The 14754-nt window shown below is 43.9% G+C and overlaps 1 protein-coding gene across 1 annotated transcript in view; it reads left to right on the top strand.

The window, feature by feature from the left end:
• ATP10B (ATPase phospholipid transporting 10B (putative)) overlaps positions 1–14754 on the top strand; it is a 123534-nt gene that overhangs the window by 4432 nt on the left and 104348 nt on the right. The window contains exon 3 of the mRNA XM_060146524.1: positions 13662–13866. Coding sequence (XP_060002507.1) covers positions 13662–13866 — 205 coding nt within the window. The remainder of the gene's footprint in view (positions 1–13661; positions 13867–14754) is intronic.

Here is a 14754-nt window from a genome sequence, read left to right as displayed (position 1 = left end):
GGGGGACCTCAGCGAGCCTGGTTCTCTTCTCCCTGCTTTGCCAGAAATCCTCTGCCCTGAGCATCCCAGAAAAATAGGCCTGTTCTTGGGGATAATCTCAGTGTCAATCAGATCGCAGACTGACCTGTGCTGGGTGCTGGCCTGATACAGGCCAGGCTGTTGTCATTCTGTTCTCAAAATAGCTTCCAGGAAAGTGGCAGAAAACTGGGGAGATAACAATCCAGAAAAAAGAGACATTTATCCCCAGGCTCACTGGCAGGGAGGGACATACAGGTTTTTTATTTTTTAAAAACAAATAATATTATTTTATTTATTTCTTAATAATATAATTTCGGAGAAATCGTTCTAAAATTATTATAGACAAAAGTTTAGTGATAATAATGGGTTTGATCATTCTTCACTATTTTGGTGAATCATAGTTTAACAAAGAGAGTATTTGAAAACCAGGTTCTAAGTTCAGTTTATTTCAATACTTGATTATCATAGTTGTCAGGACTGAAAAATTACCTTGGAAAAGCACACATCGGGCTCCCCCGGTGGCACAGTGGTTGAGAATCCTCCAGCCAGTGCAGGGGACACGGGTTCGAGCCCTGGTCTGGGAAGGTCCCAGATGCCGCGGAGCAGCTGGGCCCGTGAGCCACAACTACTGAGCCTGTGCGTCTGGAGCTTGTGCTCCGCAACAAGAGAGGCCACGACAGTGAGAGGCCCGCGTACCACGATGAAGAGTGGCCCCGGCTCGCTGCAACTAGAGAAAGCCCTCACACAGAAACGAAGACCCAACACAGCCAAAAATAAATTAATTAATTTTTAAAAAAAGAGAAAAGCACACATCATGCAATTTGTACTTGGGAAGGCTTTATGGTTATTGATAATGGATATACAAATTCATATTTTTAATTGAAGTATAATTAATTTACAATGTTGTGTTAGTTTCAAGTATACAGCAAGGTGATTCAGTTTTATATATATTCTGTTGTGTCAGTTGAGATGCTCTCTACTGCAAGAAGCAGAAACCTCGACTTAAACAATTTTAACAATGAAGAGACTTTGTTTCTTAAGTCACTACAAATATGCTGAGGTGGGCAGGTGATCAAGCATGGTTCATTCAGCCAATCGGCGTTCTAGCTGCAGCAGTTAGCTGTCCTTTTCATTCAGTCCCCCTCTGTGTCATCTTTACCCCCAGGTAGATTTCCCTCATGGCAATGAGATGGCTGCAGCAGCTCCAGCCCTCACGTCTACATATAATAACCCACAGAGGGAGAAAGAAAAGCACTTCCAGAAGCATTCTTGGAAGGTCCAGGAAGCTTACTCCACAGATCCTCCTCATCTCTCAGTGACCCCAGTGGGTCACATGCCCATCCCTGAACCGGTCCCTCTGAGCAGGAGATGAGATTACGCTGATTAGGTTATACCTGAGCCATAGAGCCCAGCATGAGGTTCACTTCCCTGAAAGCATATGGGATACACAGGGAAGGTGAAAAGTCCAGATTTAAAAAATGAGGTCTTTCCAAGAGAAGGAGAAACACATGTTGGAGAGGCCACCACTATGTCCTCAACATCATCACCTTAAAAGAGTTTTGAGCCTCGACTCCTTGTGAATTGCTTTTCACATATTAACAGGAGCACACACACTTTGGGACATTCTGTAATATATATCCTTAAAGTTATTCTAACCCTGAAGTGGATTAATTCTATGAAAAACTCCAGAATAGGAAGATAGAAAATGCTAGCTATCATTATTATCTTAAGTGATGATGCTGAGGGAGCATTTCCTTTTGCCAAACGTTGAAGATATTGGGCTGGCCAAAAAGTCTGTTCGGGTTTGTCATCCCATCTTACTGAAAACCCCAAATGAACTTTTTGACCAACACAATACATGACGGTATGTCAGGCAAAGAATACAAGATCTGAGAGGACAATTTTTTTCTGAGAAGCAACACGAAAGCTTATATCTCAAGCACTAGTTCTATCCATCTTGTCTCAATTCCACACATTTGAGAAGCTGATATCAAATGTCCTCATTTTTGTACAGTTGAATACTAGGACCCTAAGAATTTTGCACCTTAATCCCATGCATCATCCAGCCTAGACTTGTTTATACTGTGAGAGAATCTTTTTGCAAACAGCAGAAGCCTTGTTTACAGAATTACAATCCTGTTAGAGCATTTTCTTTTAATATAGCAACTGTGCTTGTGGTCTAAAAGTGACCCATTAATCAGATTTATGGAATGACTTCAAGGAGAGATTAGCTTCAGAATTGTATTAGCTTAGTTTCTCCCAGGGCTCAATTTAATGAATCTAGAAACCATACCGAGCAAGAGAATTGTATTTTTCCATCCAGCTTCGTATATTTTTATTTGTATTCAGAAAACAGGCAACAAGGAAGCAGGAGTGGGAACTAAGGGAATCCATGAAGGTTTTTGTCCCCATATTGTAACGCAGCAAAAGCCTTCCAGTGTTTCAGCAGCCGAGCACACAATTACTCATCTGTTCAGCAAGTCTTATGTCTGAACCGAGTACGTGTATATCAGCATGGAAGGGCCCATGTACCCTCGAGGGGCTCTCAGTCCAGAGAGCATGAGGAACTTGTAAACAGCTACAGTGTCCCTTGCCTATGGACAAAGGGTCACAGTCATGCATGGGCTGCAGTGACACATCTGCCTGCCAAAAACATCAGAGCCAGCTGAGGGAAGCCTTCTCTGAAGAGGTGACATTTCAGGAGGGCACTGAAGGATGAGCATTCAAATAGGTAAAGAAAACAGGTCAGCTCACAGCCTCTTCATGTGTCACCTGAAGGTTGTATGTGTGATTTATGCTGGTATCAAAAAGACCAGGATCAAGAGATAGCAGGAGCTTAAGAGAGAAATGAGTCGATTAGAAACTTTATTTTATTTTATTGGCCACGCTGCATGGCTTGGGGGATCTTAGTTCCCCGACCAGGGATCGAACACGGGCCCTGGCAGCGAAAGCTCCGAGTCCTAGACACTGGACCGCCAGGGAATTCCCTAGAAACGTTTAAATTCTGACTTTTTACCAAGACTTGGAGATTCTCTTTTCTGTAAGTCAGGTGGCTGCTATAACATAAAAAGAATTCCAGATGCTACAGGATCACGGCCAGTCTTCTGACAGCATGGCACTGAGGGCCTGGTTTCCCAGCTGTGGAAAGCTCTGCTGGAGAAGGCAGATGCCTGGCCTGCAGCCTGTTTTTATTTGTATGTCAGTTTCCTTCCGTGCCGGTGTCCCCGTAGGAAAGCCTAAGAATGAGGAAACCAGAGGTCCTCATCCTGGGTCTGTCACCAATTAACTACATGACCTAAATGAAGCCACTTAGGCAGTTGTGTCCCCATTTGTCTCATCTTTAAATAATGGTCATAGTCTCTCTACGGGAAATTTTGTGAAAAGATGTGAGATGACATGTCAGAGGGCTTGAACGTAGCAGAGCTATAGAAACAACTCTACAATGCAGTGCCAAAGGAGAGTGCTTAAAGCAGTCTCAGCAGGGATGTTTAAAACATGACATCATACTGGACGCTTGGCATCACACCCGGGCTTGTCTCAGAACTGCCACTTACTAAATGTGTGGACACTTGTAGTTACTTGATCACTGCAGCCGCCATTTCAACTTGTATAAAGTAGGGCCAGTATTAGCACCTATCTCCCAGGGGCATGTGGGTTGAATGAAATAATCCTTATAAACTCAACACAGTGTCTGCACCATAATTAGCACTACATAATTTTTAAAATTTCCATTCACTTCAACTCTAATTTTTTCAATGTCAGGCCCAACCTAAGCCTTCATCTTTCTTGCTACATTTCCCACCCATACAAGGGAGGAATTGTTTATTTTATTGGCAAAGGTCAAGGACATTCACTGAGCCACATGTACCAGTGGGCAGAGTAACAGTGTTTTAAAAGCAAAAACTTATGCTCTGCTCTCTCATTTCTCTTCTATTCTATGTGGCAGGATTTAAAATCTGAATTTGGGAAACCCTCCTAGAGCCTGGACCTCTTTCCCCTAACTCCGTTTCCACGGCACTCCTGAGCACACCCAGACCAAGGTTTAGATTTAGGTGAGGGATTTAGGTGGCTTCATCTGGCCCGGAGCCTAAGCCACTTCTCCCAACCCAGCTTCTAACATAGAATGTACATTCAAATATCATATCTGTGTGGCTCTTAATATAGTAGCTATTTGATCCCCATTCTACTATCATTTTCCTCCATATAACATCCCTCTGGGAAACCGAGAGGATATGAAATGATTGACAGGGTAGAATTTAGGCTTTGCCAGGGCCGTCCTAACATTGAAATACAATATTTCAATGTATTCTTTACCCTAAAACTATATCCTCGGTTTGCTGCAGCTGTTAAATGAAGTAATGCATGTAAAATGCTTAGTATAGTTCCTGGCATTCAGTAGCCCTCAGAAAATGTTGCCTAAAATATTACTAAGGAGAGTTCGATAACCTTGATAGCCAAGAGTCACCATGAGCTTGACTCAAGGGGAGTAAGATAGACAGATCATTGGCTGGGGTTTTGAACCGCATAGAAGAGGACAAACGCTTTACCATAGAACTTGACTCCAAGCTATAATAACGTAGCAAACTAGGCCTGGGGAAAGAATCTGAAAGTGCACAAAACAGAGGATCATAGTGTCATTTGAAGCATGACTATGAAAAGTGCCACTGGCTGTAGTTGACAGACCAGCAGACCGCTGCATCCACTCTGCAGGTCTTTGCTCTGCATTTGGCACCAGCCAAGTAGCCTCCTCTCTAAAGGGTCGGTTTTGCAAGTGCCCACCCGACTCCCATGGCCTCGCCCTGTGCTCACAGAAGGCCATAAACTATGTGGGCCAATTCAGCTTGTCATTTCAGGATAGAATGCATTAGGTTCTCCCCCAAACTCAATGGGTGGAAGAATCAAAAAACAAGAATTCAGGTGTCCCTGAAGCTCTGCACTTGTGTCAACAGGCGTGATTTGTTTGTGAGCAGGTGAGCGTTTATAGCCTCTGATTTGCCATTATGGAGCTCACAATTCCAAAAGCTGAGGCTCCTGTTCCCGACCCTGCCTCAGTTATGTTTATGTCGCCAGCTTCTGAGGCGTCATCTGCTTAGTACTGCACTTTCGAACAGGACCAAGAGACCACGCTGAACCATGAAGTCCCCACAGCTATCACTCCTATGTCCTGGCAGACACACCTATGTGACCTTACACAAGTTAGATAACCTTTCTGGGCTTAAGTTTCCTCATCTATGAAACACAGATAACAATAAAAATAAAAGTTGTGTCATTATTAGGCAGCTAAATGGTAACGTTGGTTAAGTGCTGGGCTTATTATAGGCACTTAATACAAATAAGTTTATTATATTACATTACATTAAATACATTATATTATATCATCTCATCATATCTATTCATATCATCCATCATATTATTATGATATCATTTTTGGAAGTCTCCGTTAGTGCGTCCATAACAAAAAGAGATAGACGTCAGAATGACTTAAGATTAGGAAAAGCTTTTCCTCTACTGCCTCATGTTCAAGACAAATCTACAAGGAATCAATTACTGAATATTTCCTGAACACTCCCCTGTGCGCTAGACACCATACCAGACTCTACGTAGGTACGGAGATATAAGACCCAGGGTCATCCCAGGTGTCAGCAAGCTTATTGCATAGTTGAAAGTAGAAGACACGTGAAACAATTAGGCCTCTGGGTGTTAATGAATTCACATAAATACAGATGCCCCAAGCTGCTGCTTTGGGTCTTCATTCTTCCCGCCCTAATACTCAGGCCTCCCCAGATATATCTGGGCATCCTCAGGTATAGTTAATATGTTCATGTCCCCCAATATTTCCATCCAAGCCAGGGGTCCGGGTCTCCTACGCACTCGTCCAGCCTCAGCTGTTTCTTTCTGGAGCTTGCCTGAGTCTAAAGCCCCCGTCATCGTGGTCTGTAGCAAACAGGCGGGTGCGGGGGCACAGCTGCACTCGCTGCCCTCTGCCCCAGGCCCACGTTGTCTTTAGCGTAACTTTAACTTAACGCTAAACCTTTAACTGCTGTTCCATTTCCATTTTGTGGGACCAGGTCAGGACAGAAGCCACAGGACCCTTCCTCCCTTTTCAGTTCCTCCTCCCTTGCTAAGCTCCTCCTCCAACCACAAAGCCCCACCCCTCATTCACGACAGCTCATGAAAATAGACAACCACACAGATTCTGTTCTGCTGTCACCACAGCAGTGACCCTGTTTCCTCCGAGCTAATAATAACTGCGATGATACTAACAGCAGCAGTAAATGCCATTTGCTCTAAGGCCATTTCGTGTATTATCTTATTGAACTCTCACTTTAACCTGTAGAATAGATTTTATTTGTCCATTTGATAGATGAATAAACTGAGGGTCATAGAGTCAAGTAGTGGGTTCAAGGTCACACTACCTTGTATGTAAGAAGTAAGAAGTAGTTCTGGGTTGTAGTCAGGCTCACATGACTCCAGAGCTTTTAACCACCCCACGATATTGTCTCTACGTGAGCACACCACTGTCAAGACAAAGACAGTTGGGCATTTCAAGTATTCCTGAACCAGCTACAGGACGCTTGACTCTTCTTGGAGCCATGGAAAGAACAGAGGTTCCAACCCAAGTTTTGTTCCTAGACACCTTGGCCAGGTCAGTTTCCTCACCCAAATTGGAGATTTATCAAATTTCCTCCAGCCTTTTTTTTTTTTAAGACTTTATTTTTTTAATGGATCTTTTGTCCATTTTTAATCGGGTTGTTTGTTCTCTTATTGTTGAGTTTTGAGCTAGGTTCACAGTAAAACTGAGGGGAAGGTACAGAGATTTCCCGTATACCCTCTGCCCTCACACATGCACAACTTCCTCCATTATCAACATCCCTCACCAAAGTGGTCCATTTGTCGAAACTAATGAACCAACATTGAGACATCATAGTCACCCAAAGTCCATAGTTTACAAGATGGCTCACTCTAGGTATTATACATTCTATGGGTTTGGTCCAATGTATAACGACCTGTATCCACCATTACGGTATCATACAGAGTAGTTTCACTTCCCTAAATATCCTGTGTGCTCTACCTGTTCATCCCTACCCACCTCCCAACTCCTGGCCACCACTGATATTTTTACTGTCTCCATAGTTTTGCCTTTTCCAGAATGTCTCGCAGTTGAAATCATACAGTGTGTAGCCTTTTCACATTGGCTTCTTTCACTTAGCCATATGCATGTAAGTTCCCTCCATGTCTTAGCATGGCTTGATAGCTCACTTCTTTTTAGCTATGAATAATATTTCATTGTCTGCTTGTACCGTAGTTCATTCATTCACCTACTGAAGGACATCTAGATGCTTCCAAGTTTTGGAAATTACAAATAAAGCTGCCATAAACATACATGTGTGGGTTTTTGCATGGCATAAGTTTTCAACTCGTTTAGGTAAATAGGATACGTGATTGCTAGATCGTATAGTAAGAATACGTTTAGTTTTATAAGAAACCACCAAATTGTCTTTCAAAGTGGCTGTACCGTTGTGCATTCCTACCAACAGTGTGTGAGTGCCTCTTGCTGTACCTCCTCACCAGCAATTGGTGGTGTTAGCGTTCACGATTCGGGGCATTCAAATAGGTATTTTGCGGTATCTCATTTTAATTTGCATTTCTCTGATGACATGTGATGTGGAGCTCTTTTCATGCTTATTTGACATCTGTATATCTTCTTTGGTGAGATGTCTATTCAGATCTTTTGTCCATTTTTAATTGGGTTGTTTGTTCTCTTATTGTTGAGTTTTGAGTGTGTTTTTTCTTTTTATATTTTGAATAATGAGTCTTTATCAGACGTGTCTTTTGCAAAACATATGTTTTCTCCCAGATGGTGGCTCGTCTTCTCATTCTCTTACCATTGTCTTTCACAGAACAGAAATTTTTAATTTTAATGAAGTCCAGCTTCTCAGTTACTTCTTTCATGAAGAGTGCCTATGGTGTTTACCTAAAAAGTCATCGCCACACCCAAGGTCATCTAGGTTTTCTGCTATGTTGTCTTCTAGGAGTTTTATAGTTCTGCATTTTACATTTAGGTCTGTGATGCATTCTGAGTTAATTTTTGTCAAGAGTGTAAGGTCTGTGGATTCTTCTTTCTTTCTTTTTTTTTTTTTTGGCATGTGGATATCCATTTGTTGAAAAGATTATCTTTGCTCGGTTGTATTGCCTTTGTTCCGTTGTCAAAAGTCAGTTGACTATAATTATGTGAATCTATTTCTGGGCTATCTATTCTGTTCCATTGATCCATTTGTTTATTCTTTTGCCAATACCGCACTGTCTTGATTACTGTAACTTTATAGTAAGTCTCGAGGATGGGTAGTGTCCATCCTCTCCTTCAATATCGAGTTGGCTAGTGTGGGTCTTTTGCCTCTTTATATAAACTTTGGAACTAGTTTGTCGACATCCACAAAGAACTTGCTGGGCAGCCCTGATCTTAACGAGATATTTTTCTGGGAGTTTGCCCAGTAGCCAGCATCCAGAGCCCTTGGTCTTCTGTGGGCTGAATTTGGGTCCTTCTTTTCTGGACTTGGGGAAAATGTTTGGATTTTTTAAGTTCCTTGTATTTGCACATTATGTGCCTGAGCCCAATTCATGAAATGTACTCACGGACATAAAGCGGGGACCCCAATGGCATGAAGAAGAAAATGCTGGGGCTGGCGGTGGTGGTTAGCCCTCACCATAACATTAACAATCATTGTAATCAACATCATAAAAGAAGCTTGTATTCATTAAGTACTTACTAAGTGCAAAACCAAGAACTCAGTCCCTTCCATGCATCATGTCACTAATCCTTCCAATAACTCTCTGAGACAAATACACGTATTACCTTCAACTGAAGAAATAGAGCCTCTGAAAGATTCAGTAACTTCCCCAAGTCACACAGGTAGTAAGTGGTGAAGCTGAGATTCAAACCCACTCTTAATCCCTAGACTGCACTCATTCTCACTGGCTTCCCCTTTCACCCTGGGGTAGCGATGCTGACCATCGTGGGCCTGACATTCCAGCTTCCTGAAGGACAGCCCAGGTCAGCCCATCATCCTACACTGAATGGGAAATCCCACAGACAGCTAAGCTTCCTGATAAATGCCCTCTACTCTAGTTCCTTGCAACCCTTTTTACAAAACCCACATAGCACTTGAGAAATGGAAGCTTAAGCACCTTCTCCTCCTCCATTCCCCCCCTTTCACCTGCTTCCCCACAGGATCCAGTTGGTTATAAACCTCTCTTGCTGTTTATTTACCTCTTAATAAGCCCTATCTCCTCTCAGAAAGCCATTTAGCGCTGCACCACTTAATTTCTCCCCAAGGCAGAATCTGCCAGATGGAGTCTTCGTCCCCAGCCACGTCGATCTGTCTTATTTTTAAGCAGCAGTGAACATGCCACAAAACTAAAATAGCAATCAGTTCCCAGGTGTGGACTCACTGAGCAGGGAAATGACCAGGAGTGTGCGCATGTGTCCACCCACGGCAGCTGTTCCGAACGGGCTGGATTAACCGGGGAATGACTCCTCGGAGTGGCTCCCAGCCAGCTGTGACCACATCTGGGCATCCCTCAATGCAGAAGCACGCCGCTTTTCTGCCTCAGCTGGATTCAGCCACTCAGCACCTCCTCGGGCTGGACGCCCCAACCCCGGAGCTATGCACCCTTGCCTTTTCCACAGTTGAGGAGGCACAGTGGGCCCCCAGAGGATCAGGAAACCAGCACAGAATAACCCAGTGCAAGAAGGAAATGTCCCTGATGCCACTTGTTCTTATCCCAAAATTCCTATAAAGTCTGACTCTGATTCTATAATATTACTACATTTGGGTCAATATAAATATATAATTCTTCAAATTTTGTACCAGCTAAATTACTAAATTATGTCCCCCCCCAAAAAAATTTTGAACACCCCAAAAATCATGTTGTTCCCATAGCTTCAGTGCTCCTGGACACACACGACAAGATGTGTGCCTGGAGGCGTATGTGCCTCTGTTTGAGCGTGACCCGGAGATGGGCAATCTCTGTTTAGGGGAGGGTAAGCCTACAACAGGGACGAAGAGTGTCCCTTCACCACTGCATGTCATCCTAAGGAAGAGAAGATTACATCTAAAGGAAAGACAGGTGATTATTAACGGGACAGCAGTACTGGACAGGACCTCCCAGGGACCCAAAGAATAATAGAAAGAAAACAGAGACCAGTCTGACTTATAGCTTCTTGTGTGGTTCCACTGACCTCGCGATACCTATCATCATTATGGGAATTGACAAGACAGCACTCCAGCCAAACTCACAGAAGTGACTGCTCATAAATATATATACATACACACATACACACACACATACATATATACACACATATATTTCATAAGTTCATCTGCATAACATCCATCTTCCATCCCATTAATAATTTACATCCCATAATATGCAGTGGAGCCCTTTACTAGAAGGAAGAAGAATGAATTTCAGTGTTCACGGGTGGCGGTGCATTGGCCTTGCCTTCGGTATGTCTATGTATGTAGCGTTCCCAACTAGCTTTTGCAAACCTTCTGGTTTGAACCAGTGTGCTCTGGAAGTGTTGGCAGTCAGGATATTGCTCAGAGTCAAAGGTGTTCTCATTAAATCCAATCTCAATACCGGCCAGATTGCTGAGATTACAGCAAGCAACCAAGGGTGGGCCATCCCCAAAGGCACTACCCAATAGGGCAGAAGTCAAAGGGGAGAAGAGTAAGGACAAGTTGAGCGATAATCCTTTATTCCTTGGAGCAATTTTGCTGTAATATTCAAGGATCCTTTTTTTTAAGTGCCCTCTCAAAAAGGAAAAAAGAAAAACACTAGAGAAAGCCTCCCTCCTTCAACATACAAGATTCCTTTTCCAATGGAGAGTATCTGCCATTCCAATTTCTTTAAGTAGCTTCATATTTGGACATTTAACAGGTGTTCCCAAGGCTGCTCTGAAAAAAAAAATTCTTCCCTGAATCAACAGATAAATGTTTTTCTGAAATGGCAGTGAGAAACAGATCTGGGGGGACTGTCTCTATTTTCCATGGTAAAAAAAAAATTAAAAAACAAGGTAGAGCAGATGATAAGCTGCTCTAAAATAAGTTGATGGAATGAAAAAGTGCTTAGAAACCTGTTACATCCTTTTTCCATTAAAAGAATTATTATTATTAAAATGCTACAGATGGGGCTTCCCTGGTGGCTCAGTGGTTGAGAGTCCGCCTGCCGATGCAGGGGACACGGGCTCGTGCCCCGGTCCGGGAAGATCCCACATGCCGCGGAGCGGCTGGGCCCGTGAGCCATGGCCGCTGAGCCTGCGCGTCCGGAGCCTGTGCTCCGCAACGGGAGAGGCCACAACAGTGAGAGGCCCGCGTACCGCAAAAAAACAAACAAAAAAAATGCTGCAGATGCACTGCCCACAAAATGCTCAGAAGTGGTCCCCGTTTGGGTGATACTGCCCACGGTTAACCAGTAGTTGCTGCACTGGGCTCCCTAGAGCATGCGCACTTCCACCGAACTCTGTGGTCTTTAGAGTTACAAGACTGCTCCCTGACTGTAATCCCTGATTATTTTATAGACTCTGATCAGACCTTCCCTTGGTTGGCCTTCCAAAAGTCTTCCAGATGGATGTGCATCTATTTCAGGAAACTGGGGGATTCCTTTGAAAGGATCTTTTTGACAAGGAAAATGGGGTCTTAGGAGGGCTTGCTTGGGGTTCTCTAAAGGGCCGCCAAAGAAAGGAGAAAGGCATCAAACCCTTATCCTCCTCAAGGACTTTTACGAACTCAGAGGAGAAAAGTGAAATTCGTCATGTCTCTTTCTCTGTGGAAGAGTGGTCTTGTCATGCCCAGGGCAGCTCAGATTCCAACAAAAACAGAATCAGTAACATGCCCAGAGAGGCTCAGCATCAGTGGAGAAAAATAGCAAAAGAGAGCCTGCTTCTCCAGGCCTGGCTGGGCTCAGAGGCAACCAGCTGCAAGCCAGCTGGACTTAGTTTAAAAGACCACATGTGGAATATTTGTTTGGTCCCAGATCCCACATTTAAAGAGGAACATTTCCAAACACAGCCTTAGTCAGAAGAGCCCTCACCTCTAAGACAGATCTTGAAACTGTGTCACACAGAATAATTGAGGGCACTTGGAAAGTTGAATTTGACTTGGCAAGTCCAAAAGGCTTCAGAAGACACCCGATGAATACTTTAAAGTATTTTTTTAGGGCTTCCCTGTGTGGCGCAGTGATTAAGAATCCGTCTGCCAGTGCAGGAGACGCTGGTTCGAGCCCTGCTCCGGGAAGATCCCACATGCCTGGAAGCAACTCAGCCCATGCGCCACAGCTACTGAGCCTGCGCTCTAGAGCCCATGAGCCACAGCTACTGAAGCCCAGGCGCCTAGAGCCCGTGCTCCGTAACAAGAGAAGCCACCGCAATGAGAAGCCCGCGCACCGCATCGAAGAATAGCCCCCACTTGCAAGTAGAGAAAAGCCCGCGTGCGGCAACGAAGACCCAACACAGCCAAAAATAAAATAAATGAATTCATTAAAAAATATATATATATATATTTTTTAATGGTAGAAGATGGAGTAAATCAGATTGCCTGGGAGAGCAGAATTAGTTCAATATTTGGCTAATCAGAAGGAAGAATTTCGTAAAATGAGGGCTCTTGGAAACGGAATGTATTGCTTTGGGGAGTAGCGAGTCCTTCTGCCAGGGCTGTAAGAGCTGATGCTGCCGTTCCACTGGAAAGCAAAGAGGGGAGTGATTTCCAGGAGGTAGGATATTCAAGCAGTGAAAACTGGGTTTGGTGTCAAGTTGGACCCAGACTCGGGGTCCAGCTCTGTTTTTGTAAGGCCTTGGGAAATTTCTCTTGAACCCTCAAGCTCCTCATTATGAAATGGGTGTAACATCTCCTCCAGTGAGTTATTATGCAAGTAAATGAAGTATTAATTCACCCTAGTGCTTGGCACGGTAGAAATGCTAAATTCACAATTGCTGCCCCTGTTATTACCTGAGCTTGATAAATTGGATAGGAAGAGAAAGTACATCATTTTCTCAGATTTCTTTAGCCCTCTGATCCTGTGATCACTGTGGGGCCCATCCTATCGAAGTTCCGGGTGCCATCTTCCTAATTCCCTGCTTCCTATTTCAGCACCACTGCAGATCTTCCTAGGCAATGGTCTATATTCTCACCTTTCCCACTGCTGCTCTCCACCCATAACCAGAAGCAGTCTTTCCTATACTCCATTCTTTTGTGACCCTGCTTTCTACAGTGATAACTGGGTATTCTAGGAAGTGATGTATATTAAGAATACTATGTTAATATGACTATATAATCACCTTCTCCTTTAAATTTTTTCTCCTGCTAGGAAGCAAGGGCTGAGCACAGCAACCAGTCGATAGCCGACGGTCAGTCAAAAGTCTACATGGTCATAAGGAGGGATCTTTACTAGTGAGATTCTGTAGATCATGCTTAGCTTTTCTAGAGATGATGAGAGTGGTCATCTGGGGCAAGGTAGAATACAGAGCGGTCCTGTGACAGGCTGACTGGAGGGTATTAGGTGCAGGGGGGACCTTTTCCATTCACTCATTCATGTTCTGGAGAACTTTAACATTCACTCTGACCCCTGTCTTTCTCCAACCCCAGAAAAGAGCAGAGCTACACGCAGAAGTGCTGGAAGGATGTGCAAGTGGGGGACTTCATCCAAATGCAATGCAATGAGATCATCCCAGCCGACATACTCCTCCTCTTTTCCTCGGACCCCAGTGGGATCTGTCATCTGGAAACCTCCAACTTGGATGGAGAGACAAACCTCAAGCAGAGACGTGTTGTAAAGGGCTTCACACAGCAGGTAGGGCTCTTTCTAAGATCTTCAACTGGAATGGCAAAGGGAAGATGCCAGCCAGCTCTACTGGGAAACTGGATTTAATCTGGTGTGTAGAGGAGAAGGTAGTAGATGCCTCCTTTTCCCAGGCACTTAGGTACAATTAATCTTCCCACCAACTCTCTGAGATGGATATCATCCCCTTCTCACAGATGGGGAAACTGAGGCTTGGGAAAGGTAAATAACTTGCTGAAGGCCTCAGAGTCCTTAAATGGGGACCCCCTCCATTCAACTGAAGAAACTGTGCTCTCTGCTCTAAACCGAGGAGTCTAGTATCTGCTCAATTACTCTTGAGACCAACCCACTTTTCTGTGCGTATCCAATCCTGGCTCATCCTGCCCAGCTCAGCTTCAGCAATTTCTCCCTCCATGAATTTTTTCTAGTACTCCTTTGACCGCAGCATAAAAGCAGCAAGGCACCATTAACTATTTTACCATTCGTGTAGGTCTTACCTTCTCAACAGTACTGAAACCTCTTTAAGGACAGGGAGTGATCATCAGCATTTTAATTTAATCCCCACTTTATGTGTGTGATACCTTGGATATCATGGAGGAATCATGATTGTTTGGTGGTTAAGAGCCCAGGCTCTACATCTGGCAGAGCTGAACTCAAAAGTCCAACCCCACCATTTATTCGCTGTCTCACCTAAGGCAAGTTACTACCCTCTCACACCTTCATTCCCTCATCTGGAAAATGGGCACAAAAATAGTACCCTCTCCATAGGGTGTTTCTGAAGACTGAGTTGTTACCGAGCCAAACTTGGTTCTGCTTGCCCACGTGCAGTAAAGCCAGTCTACTGACACTGGGTCGTAGTAAAGGAAACGCAGCATTTATTGTAAGCCTCCATACAAATAG

The sequence above is a fragment of the Lagenorhynchus albirostris genome, chromosome 3 (genome assembly GCF_949774975.1).
Source record: "Lagenorhynchus albirostris chromosome 3, mLagAlb1.1, whole genome shotgun sequence".
Lineage (NCBI taxonomy): Eukaryota > Metazoa > Chordata > Mammalia > Artiodactyla > Delphinidae > Lagenorhynchus > Lagenorhynchus albirostris.
This window is presented reverse-complemented; position numbering and strand designations above follow the sequence as displayed.